General features: G+C 43.2%; 1 protein-coding gene across 1 annotated transcript; it reads left to right on the top strand.

The window, feature by feature from the left end:
- The first annotated feature begins 379 nt into the window (after positions 1-379).
- Positions 380-12,628, top strand: LOC133028291 (inhibitor of nuclear factor kappa-B kinase subunit alpha-like). The gene is made up of 22 exons (XM_061095486.1): positions 380-511; positions 1,193-1,305; positions 4,274-4,368; positions 5,202-5,319; positions 5,614-5,683; positions 5,772-5,860; positions 5,954-6,043; positions 6,442-6,566; positions 7,108-7,215; positions 7,318-7,453; positions 7,552-7,746; positions 8,462-8,564; positions 8,908-9,031; positions 9,324-9,475; positions 9,592-9,653; positions 9,770-9,879; positions 10,239-10,288; positions 10,407-10,512; positions 10,655-10,802; positions 11,095-11,231; positions 12,108-12,207; positions 12,394-12,628. Exons 2-22 carry the CDS (start codon positions 1,201-1,203, stop codon positions 12,457-12,459), a joined length of 2,289 nt encoding a protein of 762 aa, XP_060951469.1. The 5' UTR covers positions 380-511; positions 1,193-1,200; the 3' UTR covers positions 12,460-12,628.
- The last annotated feature ends 408 nt before the right edge of the window (positions 12,629-13,036 follow it).

The raw sequence follows: 13,036 nt of genomic DNA, 5'->3' as shown, positions 1-13,036 counted from the left end.
GTTAGTTATTATAAGTAAGGTTAGTTATATATTAAGGCTAAGGTTGTTATAGGTAAGGTTAGTTAGGTTGTATTGTGGTGTGTTGCAATTCTTTATGTTATGTTGTGTTATGTTATGTTGTATTATGTTATTTTTAATGTTATGTTATGTTATGTTATGTTGTGTTGTGTTGTGTTGTGTTATGTTTTGTTATGTTGTGTTATGTTTTGTTATGTTGTGTTATGTTTTGTTATGTTGTGTTGTGTTAAACTTCAAGTGAACACTACACGTTGTGTAGTTGTTGATCGCAGCTCGGAGCAGGCACAGCCGCGGATTCTGGTGACGTCACATCGGAAAGCACACACACACACACACACGCACACGCACACAGACGGCGCAGCGCTGAAAACAACAAGATACACACACGCACACGCGCGCACACACAAACACACACACACAGTGACACACATAGGCAGACACACACACACACACACACAGACAGAGGCTCATGACAGCGTCGCAGAAAGTCACAGTGAGTGTGAAACTACCTTAATGAACCTGTGTCCACCTGTGTTCACTTGTGTTAACGTGTAGTTGTGTAGTGAACCTGTGTTGAACGTGTTGTGTTGGAAACACAAGGTGATCTCAGCTCTGACGTTTCCTGGAGCTGGTGAAGACATCGACGGGACCTGGCTACTTCCTGGTCTCCTAGCTAAACAGCTAGCCACAGGAGCTAACGCTAGGAATAGTTAGCTTTGTGTGTTTTTGTATAACCCGATGAATGTGTACACGTGCTTTGTGTTACTAATACATGTAATTGTGTGTCACGTCAGTCTGACAGCGTGACTGTGTCAGCATCGAAAGTAAACTGGCATTAGCCTGCGTCTCGTTCCAGGACATAGCCTCGTCCCGGCGCCTGCTAGCTTCTCTCAAGTGGAAGGAACCTTTTAAAGCGACATGAATGTTCATCTCTAAACATCTGGTGAACAACATGTTATTCACATTTAAAAAAGCTGCAGAGAATTCTCGTTCAATGTTTGATCATCATTCTTTAATCGACCATCGTCTCTGCTCCAATTTCACCTTCATGTCTCACAGAATCCGAATGTACCTTCAGTTTATCATCACGTCTGTGTGAGCGTTTTGAACCCCACACGTACAAACTGTTCATGTTCAGTGTTTGTGCTTTGAACCCGACTAATGGCTGGAGCAGGTGTAGTCATGGAGAAACCTCCCTTCAGGCAGAACCAGAGCTGTGGAGACTGGGAGCTGAAGGAGAGGCTGGGGATGGGAGGCTTCGCCCACGTCTACCTGTACCAGCATCATGTGAGTGGAACCAGTTCACCCCCCAACACACTCCACTGGGTTCACAACACACAACTTCAGGTCCACAGTAGTGATGGGAAGTTCGGATCATTTTACCGACTCGGTTCTTTGAATCTCGTTCAGTAAAATTAACGAATCTTTTTTTTCGTGTCATTCGTTCATTTCAATGGGGGGGGGGGGAATTCCTACATTAAAATGTATCATGACAGTTTGGGTGATTTGAAATGGTCGTTTATTATCATACTAGCATTTAATTATCACGGCAAACTATTTCGCTACACTGAACTGTAAGTAAAGTACGAAAAAGTTAAAATAACGAAACCTGTAATTATGACTGGTGAACGAATATCATTCTCGACTTACTAAACCTAGTCACGCGAAAGTGAACGAGGTAAACAAATTCTTTCTGTTTACTCTTCTGGGCCTATGCAGGTCACGTGAAAAACGATCCGTATCAGAAGACCCAGTCAAAATGAACGAATCATTTGTTTCCTCTAGCTACCAGTACTGAGCCTATGAATGCAGGTCACGTGAAAAATTATCCAAAGACTCGTACCCGAAAACCCAGTCAGGAAGTGAACGAATAATTTCTGTTTTCTTGACTGAGCCGATGCAACAGTCCCGATGCGCGGCCACGAGAAAATGAACGAATCTCTCTTTGAGAGGACTCGTAACTCCCGAGTCCTTGTAAGGATTTGTTCTAAATGAACGAATCGTTCACGAACGACACATCACTAGTCCAAAGTGGAGACACAACTAAACAGTGATTGTTGAACGTGCAGCAGTTTGAACTTCTTCCTTAAGATCTCTCCTAAAAAACAAGTTTTGGAAAATTGGGTTCTGACTTGTTTCTGGAGTTTGTGTTTGATGTGTGGTCTAGGTCAGACTCGTTCACAACAACAACGTGTGTGTGTCCTTGTTACATGGGTTTGGCTTCACTTTCCATCCTGAGTAGGGTTGCAAAGGGGCGGAAAGTTGCCAGTAAATTTCCGATGATGTTACTGGGGAAAACATGCTGATTGAGGATTGTTCATCTGTTCATCTAGCCTATTTCCATTCATTTATCCATCAATTGTAAAATATTTTTACAGACTATTCCAATTGTTTGGCTAACTATTTATATCTCTGGCATTGCATTAGTGTTTTTTTACAAACTTTTTTCTCATCTTATTCTACAGAACAATGCCACGTGCACTCTCTCATGTGTGGAGACATTTCACCCCATCCAATGTAGAAGGAAAGGCTGTGTACATTTGCAAATACTGTGCAAAGACCTATGTTAAGAATGACACAACGATGCAGAAGCATATAGTCAAGTGCCCAAAGTTTCCTCAGGGCTCAAATCAGCCTATGACAAAACAAAATGTTTATATTTATGTCTGTATATGACAAGGTAAATACAGTTAGTATAAATTACCCACAACATTTCCAGTTTATTCCCGTATATTCCCGTTAATTCCCGTATATTCCCATGGAAAGTTTCCAGCTTTGAATATTCCTGGAATTTTGCAACCCTAATCCTGAGAGATTTGTATTCTTTCAGTTTTCTACCTTCACGTGTTAGAAACCTCGTCAACACGCCCACTCGCTCACTGGGAGTTTTCCAGACATTGTCCTTCTGTCTCCTGTCGAGCCCGGTCCCTTCAGGACCAGAAAGCGTGTTCGTTCATTCGAGGTTCAAGTGGGAAAGGTTAATAATTTAGACAAGTTCAGTGTTCAAAAGTTTCACAGTAATACGTTTATTGTATAAGAACAATACTTACAGAGAGTCTCTGGGGTTGTTCTGGACACGTCACCAGGTCACTCGATCATGTCGAGAAGAAGCCCCCCCTTTCCCAAGTCCACAGTATAAGAGACACAGCGTGCAACACAGAGGTGGTTCTTTTCTTCAGGACACTCAGCAATTGGCCAGATGTGAACTTTCTCTCAAAGTGCAGTTTTTTGCAAGCACATCATGGTGAGAGAAGGTCCAGTCCACCAGGTGTCTCTCACCATTGTGCCTTTATCAATAAGGGAGTTTTTTTACAGTGGAGAGACCAAGCAGATTAGACCTTAGAGGAGGATTTCATATGTTTTTCCCATAATAATTCATGAAATAGTTATTTGTTATAGTCCGGGCACATCCTCTCTCCTTCCTGAGAATCCGTGCTTTCATTATCTCAAATCTCAAGATGAATTACCTTCTCACGCTTTCCCCAAGTTGCACTTTGCAGTCAGTTTGACACTCAGATGGTTGCGCTCTGTGTTTGACCCTGTAACTGAGTCCAGAAATTATATATCACTCCAGGATAAAAGAAACAGTTGTAATACTGTTAATTCTATAGACTACACAGCTAATATTGATTCACAGGATATAATGTAGGTAAAATATAGTAAAATATATTCATAAGATAAAGAACAAAACATAGATATCTCAACAACCCTCACGTGGAATCACTCTGACACCTTACGATGGAGCCGGCAGGAAAGGTCTGAGGCTCGGACGTTTCCCTTCTCACACGCAGCTCCTCCTCCAGAACATCTCGGGCGCCGCTTCCCTCGTCACCGCTCACCAGCCCTTTGCCAACGGTTCAGCCGCAGGGTGGAGACATTCCATGGGGTTGTGTGGCACAGGAAACACTGTTCAGACACAAGGACGAAGGGATTCAACAGATTCAGCTGGCAAATCTGGTTCAGTGAGTCAGGAAAGCAAAAGTGAAAGGTGCTGGGATCCTTAACCGGCCGAGCAGAGACCTCCACGGGCTGTCTGAGCTTTTCACTGGAAACCTTTGAGTCCCTCAGGCCAGAATATCAAGACTCTTACGTGTCCTACAAATTGGTTTCAAGCTGTGCAAGAATTTACATTTATTTTACACTTAATAAATCAAGTGAATGACTACAAGAATCCTGCAAAACTACACAAACTGAATTTTTGGGTTAACTTTAATGTATTTGTATCGTAATGGAATTTCTTTTGCTTGTTTTGTAGGTGACGAATGAAAAGCTCGCTGTAAAGATGTGTCGTCTCGAGCTCACAGCGCGGAACAAGGACAGATGGAGCCGAGAAATCCAGATCATGAAGAAGTTTGTACTTATTTTTTATCTACTTCCTGTCTGATACATTGATGATGATGATGATGCACCTGCACAGATGTTCTTTGGACAATGCAGATGGAGCATAAGATTATTAAACTATAATGAAGTCCTGACTAGGGACGGGGGAAAAAATCGATTCAGTTACAAATCGCGATTCTTGTGAATGACGATTTTAAATCGCCATGCTGCCTCCCAAATCAATTTTTTAAAAATTAAAAAAAAAACATATTTATTGGTTTATACGGGGGGGATATATGGAGGGAGCAAGTTGACCAGCTCTTGTTTTTGCACAAGAATCTAAACATACCCAAGCACTAGCTTTGTATCGCCTACATGCTAACAACAATAGCCTACTTTTTGTTTATTAAAAAGTTTATATTTTAAGTCAACTTTTATTCATTCTATTTAATTAACCTTTTATTTATTGTTTAAAAGAAGCCTAAGTGGCTTACATTTCTTAATCTGTCAGTTTGTGTGCAGTTGACAGGGGCTATACAATAATAGGGCACATTTTTATTTATTTTCTCTATTGGCTGCCCGGCAGTCATTAAGTTAATGTTAATATTTGAAATAAAACTGGTAAAGTTCTAAGTGAATTTGACTGTGTTGTATTTGAAGGTATGATTCAACATTTTTCCATGGTCCAGTACTTAAAAAAACAAAAATTCCCAAAAGAAATCCCAGGAAATCGTAATATCGAATCGCAATACCCACAGAATCGCAATACATATCGTATCGCCACCTAAGTATCGTGATAGTATCGTATCAGGAGGTCCCTGCTGATTCCGGTCCCTAGTCCTGACTCTGTGTCTCTCTCTCAGATTGAATCACATAAACGTTGTGACGGCCCGAGAAGTCCCAGAGGAGATGGGCCACATCGCCCTGAACGACCTGCCGCTGCTGGCCATGGAGTACTGCTCCCGAGGAGACCTGAGGAGGGTGAGACACTCGTTCAGCGTGATGCAGCTGCTTCTATACATGATGTTCACTGGAGTGTTTACTGGTCATTTTCATAACGATCTGCGTCCACACTGAAACACCTGAACTACAGATAAGACAAGATGAGTGTGATGGACCAGACCAGGAATTCAGTTTAGTGTGAATATCGTGTTGAGTTCACATTTGTCTTAATTACTGATGTGACAATGTAAATAAATATGCACCGTGTTAAAGTCCCTAACCCTAACCTCATGAGTCTGTGTCCTGACTTTGTCACTTTTATCTTCGTCGCAGGTTCTGAGCAAACCTGAAAACTGCTGCGGTTTGAAAGAGAGTGAAGTGCTGTCCTTACTCAACGATGTTGGTACGAACGTATATTGTCTTTTGTTCACCTCGTTGGTTTAGTCGTGTCTTTCAGAGTCGTTCATTTTCACCTCTGACTCCTGCTCCAGGAGCTGGTATCCAGTATCTGCATGAAAACAAGATCATCCACAGGGATCTTAAACCTGAGAACATTGTGCTGCAGGACATCAACGGAAAGGTAACCTGCCACGTTTTGATCTTCTGCCTCCTCTGGTTGACTTTACACCTTCAATTAGATTATCTCACATTTGCTTTTCTTCCTCTGCCTCAGCTGGTTCACAAAATCATTGACCTGGGCTACGCCAAAGACCTGGACCAGGGGAGTCTGTGCACCTCCTTCGTCGGCACGCTGCAGTACCTGGTAAGAGCTCAGACAAACAACTGCACCGATCTTCGTGTATCAATGTCTTATTCTAATTAGGAGTTTAAATCTTTTATTCCTCTTTACTAATAATGACCTGTAGAGATACTACAGTTAAAACATGTACAGGATAAACAGTAGAAAATGGTTTTATCACTAAATTCAAAGTGGAAAACGTAATTATCGACCAAATGCATCACGAGCTGCTTTCGAACTCGCACCGAACTCTGGATTATCTCCCCTGAAACTATGAATGCGTCTGAGCAGAGAATCTCCTGCTGAAGTCCTGGTTTGTGAAAGAGAAACTCCGGAGAACGTCTGGAGCCGAGTGTGCGGACGTTCTCCAGAGTTCATGTGTGAAAAGTGCTCTGATGAAATGCAGCACTTGTTCCCTGCAGGCACCGGAGCTGTTTGAGAACAAGCCTTACACCGTCACCGTGGACTACTGGAGCTTCGGCACAATGATATTCGAGTGCAGTTGTGGTTTCCGTCCTTTCTTGCACAACCTTCAACCTGTGCAGTGGTGAGTTGATGTGAAAAGCAAAACATTATGACAGAAGTGAGTTATTTGAGCAACAGTTCAGTCTGTTAATCAACACGATGGTCAGTTGTAGCTGCAGCTCATGGAGGCAGTGGCAGTAATTTAGAAGTTAAAGTATCCGATTGCTACGATTTATGTTCCAGATCAAACTCGTCTCAGAGTCATAACTCGAGTTGAACATGAACTCACACTTGTAAATTCATTATTTCTAATGTCCATACATCTGCTGCAGAAACATCACATTTCTAAGTTTTATTAAGAACCACAGTAAAGCAGTGAAAGTTGTCTGTACATTCAAACATCGCAAACATGGACTTCGAACATAAAATTAAATCCACAATGTAAATTAAAGACATTTCACACATTTTATTCGGTTGGAATCAGATGATGTTTGGGATTTTTTCCACTACTTTTGTTTGACAGTATGATTTCTATTGATAGTCAAACTGATCGCTGATGATTCTTCTGTAGATCGATTACGCGATGAGTTATTTCTGCTCTACTCGTCTCTTTTCATTCACAGGGCGACCAAAGTGCGGAACAAAGGTCCTAAAGACATAATGGCGGTGGAAGACGTGAGCGGAGAAGTCCGATTCTCCACACACCTCCCCTACCCCAACAACCTGAGCAGGTCGGAACACTGCGACTGTTACGATCCATCCGATGAGAGACGTGTCTGCTGTTTGCTGCTCGTCTCTCTCCTGGTACATGTCATTAATTTGCTGTCTCACAGGACCATGTTGGAGCCGATGGAGTCTCTGCTTCAGCTGATGTTGAAGTGGGATCCTCTCCACAGAGGAGGCAAAGTGAATCCCGACACCAAGAAACCCATGTGCTTCGAAGTACTGGAGCAGATACTCAGCACCAAGGTGAGTTTTGACAGACTTTTCCCTTGAGTCAGTGCTCTCTGGATCTGAAGTCCTTTGAGTTTGAGAATGTAAACGCTCTGCTCATCGTTCCTCTCCAGGTCGTCCACATCCTGAACATGACCACCGCTCAGGTCCACTCTTTCCAGCTGACTCCGGACGAGAGTCTCCACAGCCTGCAGAAACGCATCGAGGCCGAGACCAAGATCGAGGTGGTGAACCAGGAGCTGCTGCAGGAGACGGGCGTGTCACTGGACCCCAGGAAGCCCGCGGCGCAGTGCGTCCTCGACGGAGTGGTGGGTTGAATAAGGATCACTCTGAAACCCACTGACACTGTCTCCAGCTTTATTCAGAGATGTTCCGATACTAGCAATGGAAATGTCTTAGATATGTACAAAAAGTTTGCAGTTGTGCTGTAGCGTCAGTGGCAAAATCGGTTTTAGCTCGGTTAAGACAAAGTGATTTCTGATTCTGAAGCGTTAACATTGACATATTTCACACTGGAAAGTTCCACGAGTCAAAAGGCAACGTGAACCGTGTGAAAGACCTCAGGTTCATCAGGTTGTAGTTGTAGCACTGCATTGGCTCCGAGGTTTCCTGGTTCAGTTTACAGCTTCAGTTCTCTGAGAATCATACTGAAGTCAAACCACTTGAATCAAACCCTCGTTAAGACATGACAAGTGTAAATGGGAAATGTCAAGAAACGGTATAATAATTGAATAATTAAAAGTTAGTCTGGAGCCCTGATCAGAAAAATAGGATCCAACCATCTCGAGCTCTAATACAGTAAAAAAAAAAATCCTTCTTCTAATGTTCTTCTCTCCCTCTGGAGCATTTACAAGCTCTTTAAGTGACTTGTCTCAGGGCTGTAGAGAAGAATGCAGGAAAAGCTGCGTCTGCACTTCTCATGATTCATACCACACTGGCTGCGTGTGCGCTCAGGGACTTTAGGGGAGCCACCCGGTAATGAGGTGTTTGCAGTAACTGATGATCTCCTGCTCCGCTGTGCAGAGAGGCTGGGACAGCTACATCGTCTACCTGTTCGACAAGAGCATCACCACGTACTCCGGTCCCTTCAGTGCCCGACAGCTGCCCGACAAAGTCAGCACCATCGGTGAGAGTGTTGCTAAGTTCTTCATGCTGCTGATGAGACTCTGTGAAAACAAGGAAACAGATAAGTGTGCTCTGATGTAGTGAAAATATTAAACACATCGCTGGTTCCCCATTGTTTCTCCTGTCTAAACTGACGGGTTCAAAATCTATACCAGAAGATATTTTTACTGTGATGAATATATTTGCTCATGACGACTTCATTGATTGTCTCCAGTGTCCTCAACACTATGGATTTTGTTTTACCTCAGACTTTGTGCTTTTTTAACTCTTTACAAAAACTTTTATAACGATTTAGAGGAAAGAAACACTGAAAAACATCCTAAGTTTCATTTGAACCTTCTCAGTTCAAGAGGCCAAGACGCAGCTGCCCCTGGTGGCGCTGAAGAAGGTTTGGGGAGAAGCTGTGAGCTACATCTGTGGCCTGAAGGACGACTACAGCCGACTCTTTCAAGGACAGAGGGCAGCAATGTGAGTCACATGACCGACTGAGCTCTTTGTTTAGCTTATTGGTTTTTCTCAGATGTTCGTCCATGTTTTTAAAATGACATTGATAACTGTCGGCTGTTGTCTGTGTGGACAATTCTAGCTTGAATAAAGATTTCTGTTTCTGTTGTTCCCTAAATCACAGCTAACTGGAGACAGAACATGTCGTCATACAAATACCTAGACTGTTAACTGTCTCCTCCTCCTCCTCCTCCTCCTCCTCCTCCTCCTCCTCCTCCTCCTCCTCCTCCTCCTCCTCCTCCTCCTCCTCCTCCAGGCTGAGCCTCCTGCGGTACAACACCAACCTGACCCGCTGTAAGAACAGCATGTTCGGCTTCTCTCAGCAGCTGAAAGCCAAGTTAGATTTCTTCAAGAGCAGCATCCAGTACGACCTGGAGAAATACAGCGATCAGATGCACTACGGCATATGTGAGTGTTGACTGGCAGCTTTGGTTTTACTCTGAGTTCACGTACAGGATGTTTTTTTTACGACTCTGAGCGGGACCTTTCTTTTTCTTATGATTTGTCTTGTGTTCGTCTCGAAGCCTCTGAGAAGATGCTGAAGGCCTGGCAGGAGAACGAGGAGAGAGCCGCTGCCTTTGCACAGGTGATGAATGCTGACAAAACACAAGACACGTGTGTGTGGAGCGTTCAAACTGTCCTCTGGTGTTGTCTCAGTGCAAAGCCTGACAGTGACCATCCATTTCTGTTTCTGTCCTGCAGGTGGCAGAGGTGAGCCACTTGGATGACGAGATCATGGCGCTGCACTCGGAGATCGTGGAGCTTCAGAGGAGCCCGTACGCCCGACGCCAAGGAGACAAGATGGAGCAGCTGTGAGTGTTAATGGAGTCTGTTAAAAAAATAACCTTTTTACAATGAATTCTGAGCACATGAGAAACCATCCAGCACTAAAACAGCCTTTTCTTTTCTTACACTGGATGGTTCACGCTTTCCTCAGAGGTTGTTGGTCCTGGAGCGGTTGTTGTTTTCACATCAGATAAACAGACAAACTGTGTGTAGCTCTTGTACGATGAGCTGAAGGGGCTGTGACAGTGTTGTGATGTAACTTCCTGTGTTGGTGCATTTAGCAAACACTGGATTTTTGAGAACTTCACAATACACAATTCTTTGTTATGATGTCAGAGCTTTAGAATCTATGTTTTTCACATTTTTAAATCTTTTTCTATTGCAGAGAGGAAAAGGCAATCGAGCTCTATAAGCAACTGAAGATGAGGTGTAAAAGTAAGAAACGCACATTTTAGAATCAACTTTACTTGTGCCCACAATGTTCAAAGGAGGATTTGATGCATTCCTCAAAGTGGAGCGTGTGTTCAGTGTTTTTCTGATTCTTCTCTCTCAGTTTCTGAGACGGACGTGAGCTGCGACAGCTCTGAGATGGTGAAGGCCATTATTCAAACTGTTCAGAACCAAGACAAGGTCCTCAAAGACCTGTACACGCACCTCAGGTACAATCCGAGTATCTGAACTATCTCCTGGAAATATGAGCTGTACAATTACTTTAAAGTTCCTTTTACACGATAAGAGTCTGTTGAAAACACCACAAAGAGCCATTGTTCTATTTTAAGGTTTGCTGTGTCCTCCCAACAGAAAGATCCTGATCAGCAAACAGAAGATCATTGACTTGTTTCCACGGATTGAGAAAACCCTGGAGAGCATCAAGGATGCTGACAACACCGTGATGCAGATGCAGATAAAGAGACAAAGAGAGTTCTGGCATTTACTGAAGATCGCATGTGTAAGTGTTCACTTCTGATATCGGGGCTTTGTTCCTGGAACACCTGACAGGAGGTGTCACGTCTGTCATATTCTCTTGAATGTTGCCTCTCAGGAACTTGAGGGAATTTCCTCTAATGTGGAATCAAGGAGGAAGTTTGGTGGTCAAATAGTCACTGTGACCACAACTTGTATAATTATAATACTGCTTATTGTGACAAATTACACTGAACTCCTTCTGGTAGACTCCTACGTCCGTCTGTTCGTCGTTGCTCAGTAGAAACTCTCTCTCTCTCTCTCTCTCTCTCCTTCAGGCCCAGAACTCGTCCCGGAGCTCGATAGCAGCCAGTCCCGAGTCGTCCAACCTGATGCAGGTGTCTCCGTGGTCCCAGTCGGCTCAACCAGTCAGCTCCCCTCATCCTCTGACCTCCCTGCCCGGGCCCAACGACAGGTAACCGATCACACGGAAGGATCTCTGAGTTACCGTCCACGTTCAACACAGACATTTGACTTCAACAGGACGTAAAGGACAGAAACTAACACGAAGCACATGTCTCTTTAAATGGGTCAGATTCATACCCGCTGCTGGTGTGATGGGAGTTCTGTTAATTTCGTTGACGATAACGATAACGAAAAATATTCGTTAACGCCCCTTTTCCCATGACTAAGACGAGACGAAGACGTAACGAAATGGATCTTTGAAAATAAAAACTATGACGAAATCTATTTTAATTTTCGTTAACGAGACGAAACGAAAATGTTGGCGGTTGACTAAGTCACAACAATTTTTAAAAACATAATCGTATCAGGCCGTCATGAAGTACCCGGAGTGGTTTCTACCGAGCTTCAGCTTCTGTGTCCGCCTCCAGTCTGATCTGCTTTCAATTTTTGTTTTCACATTTCGCCAACGCCAACTAAAATATATAGGCTGCAGCTATATGTTTTTATTTATTTCAAAATAGGGTTCTTCTTATTTCATACATTTCCCACAAATATGGGGATGACTCAAATAACCCTACATAGTTCTGCGTTTAATTTATTTCAAAGTAGGCCTACACTTGCCTGTGTATTTTCTTCTCCTCTTCATAAGCATTTGGTGTTTCCCTTTGTTGTAACAGGTAAAAATAAATAAAATGTCAACAGTTTTCTTTATTGTTGTTCTATAATTTCATAAATGCAATAATCTACAGATTAGTATAGTATAACTTTATATAAAATGTTATCAGCTTTGTTATCAAATATGTTTTGCGGCTCCAGACAAATTTTATTTGGGGGAAGAGGAGGCAAAAGACGGCTCGTCTCTAACAGACTTTGTGTTTCTTGTCAGTGACGCAGCTCCTCGCCTGCTGCAGGAGAACCAGAAGTACCTCAGTCAGCTGACCAGCCTGATGCAGGAGGCGGCCGATGAACAGGCCAACAGCATAGTGGTGAGTTCCCTTTTTTTTATATTTAGGCTAATATTACCATATTTAAAAAGGGGGAAAAATTTGAACCTAACTTGATATTTGCAAATAAGTAATAATGTTATTGCTGCTGCTCAGTTTGCATTAGAAACACTTTTAATTCTGTTTGATCGTCTCAAATCTTAACAAAGTGGTTTTTCCTCTTTAAAGGACCAAGACTGGAGCTGGACAAAATACGAAACTTTAACCACAAAGTTAAAAAAGCAAAACGCGTAAGAGCTGTGGTCGTCCTCCCTCCCTGCTCCGAGCAACACTAAGGACTGTGAGCTGTGAACGCAGCAGAGCGGCAACACAACGTTGTATAGTTGTACATGGACTCGGGATATTCTCTTAAAAAAACCTGTTCTCTTTACCTTTAAAAAAATAAATAAAATAAGAGTTCACACCTGCTGGTGTCTGTCCACTCGCATCGTGTCACATGGTGGAAACGGTCCATCCGTGAATATTCTTGTTTTCCGTATCACAACTCATGAAAACCAATGATGTTCATTTATACTGTTAATTGCAAAAAATCGAGCAAACTGTAGCAGCAGATTCGAGGGTTAGAGGCGGATTCGTGTCACATGGGAGGAAACAGGCAGAAACATGAGAAGTGACTCGGCCTCGTAAAACAAGGAGAAGACGGGAAGTGGTCGCCGGGGGGGGGGGGGGGCTGGGGGGGGAGGGAGGAAATTACAATCAAGCTAGCAGCACTTTGATACTCCCATGTTTCCTCTGTGTAAAGAGACCAAACGTTGCAGAATCACAGTCCCCACGAGACGGGAGCTGTGATTCTCACACTCGTACTCAATTT

This window comes from Limanda limanda, chromosome 21, assembly GCF_963576545.1.
Source record: "Limanda limanda chromosome 21, fLimLim1.1, whole genome shotgun sequence".
NCBI classification, from domain to species: domain Eukaryota; kingdom Metazoa; phylum Chordata; class Actinopteri; order Pleuronectiformes; family Pleuronectidae; genus Limanda; species Limanda limanda.
The sequence above is the reverse complement of the archived record's forward strand: the minus strand, read 5'-3'. Positions and strand labels throughout refer to the sequence as shown.

Bases quoted from the DNA above. Each gene is read 5' to 3' on its own strand.
- LOC133028291 (XM_061095486.1), top strand. From the start codon at position 1,201: ATGGAGAAACCTCCCTTCAGGCAGAACCAGAGCTGTGGAGACTGGGAG. The intron at 9,654-9,769 runs GTGATGAATGCT...TCTGTCCTGCAG, and splicing joins GAGCCGCTGCCTTTGCACAG to GTGGCAGAGGTGAGCCACTT. The intron at 10,803-11,094 runs GTAAGTGTTCAC...TCTCTCCTTCAG, and splicing joins ATTTACTGAAGATCGCATGT to GCCCAGAACTCGTCCCGGAG.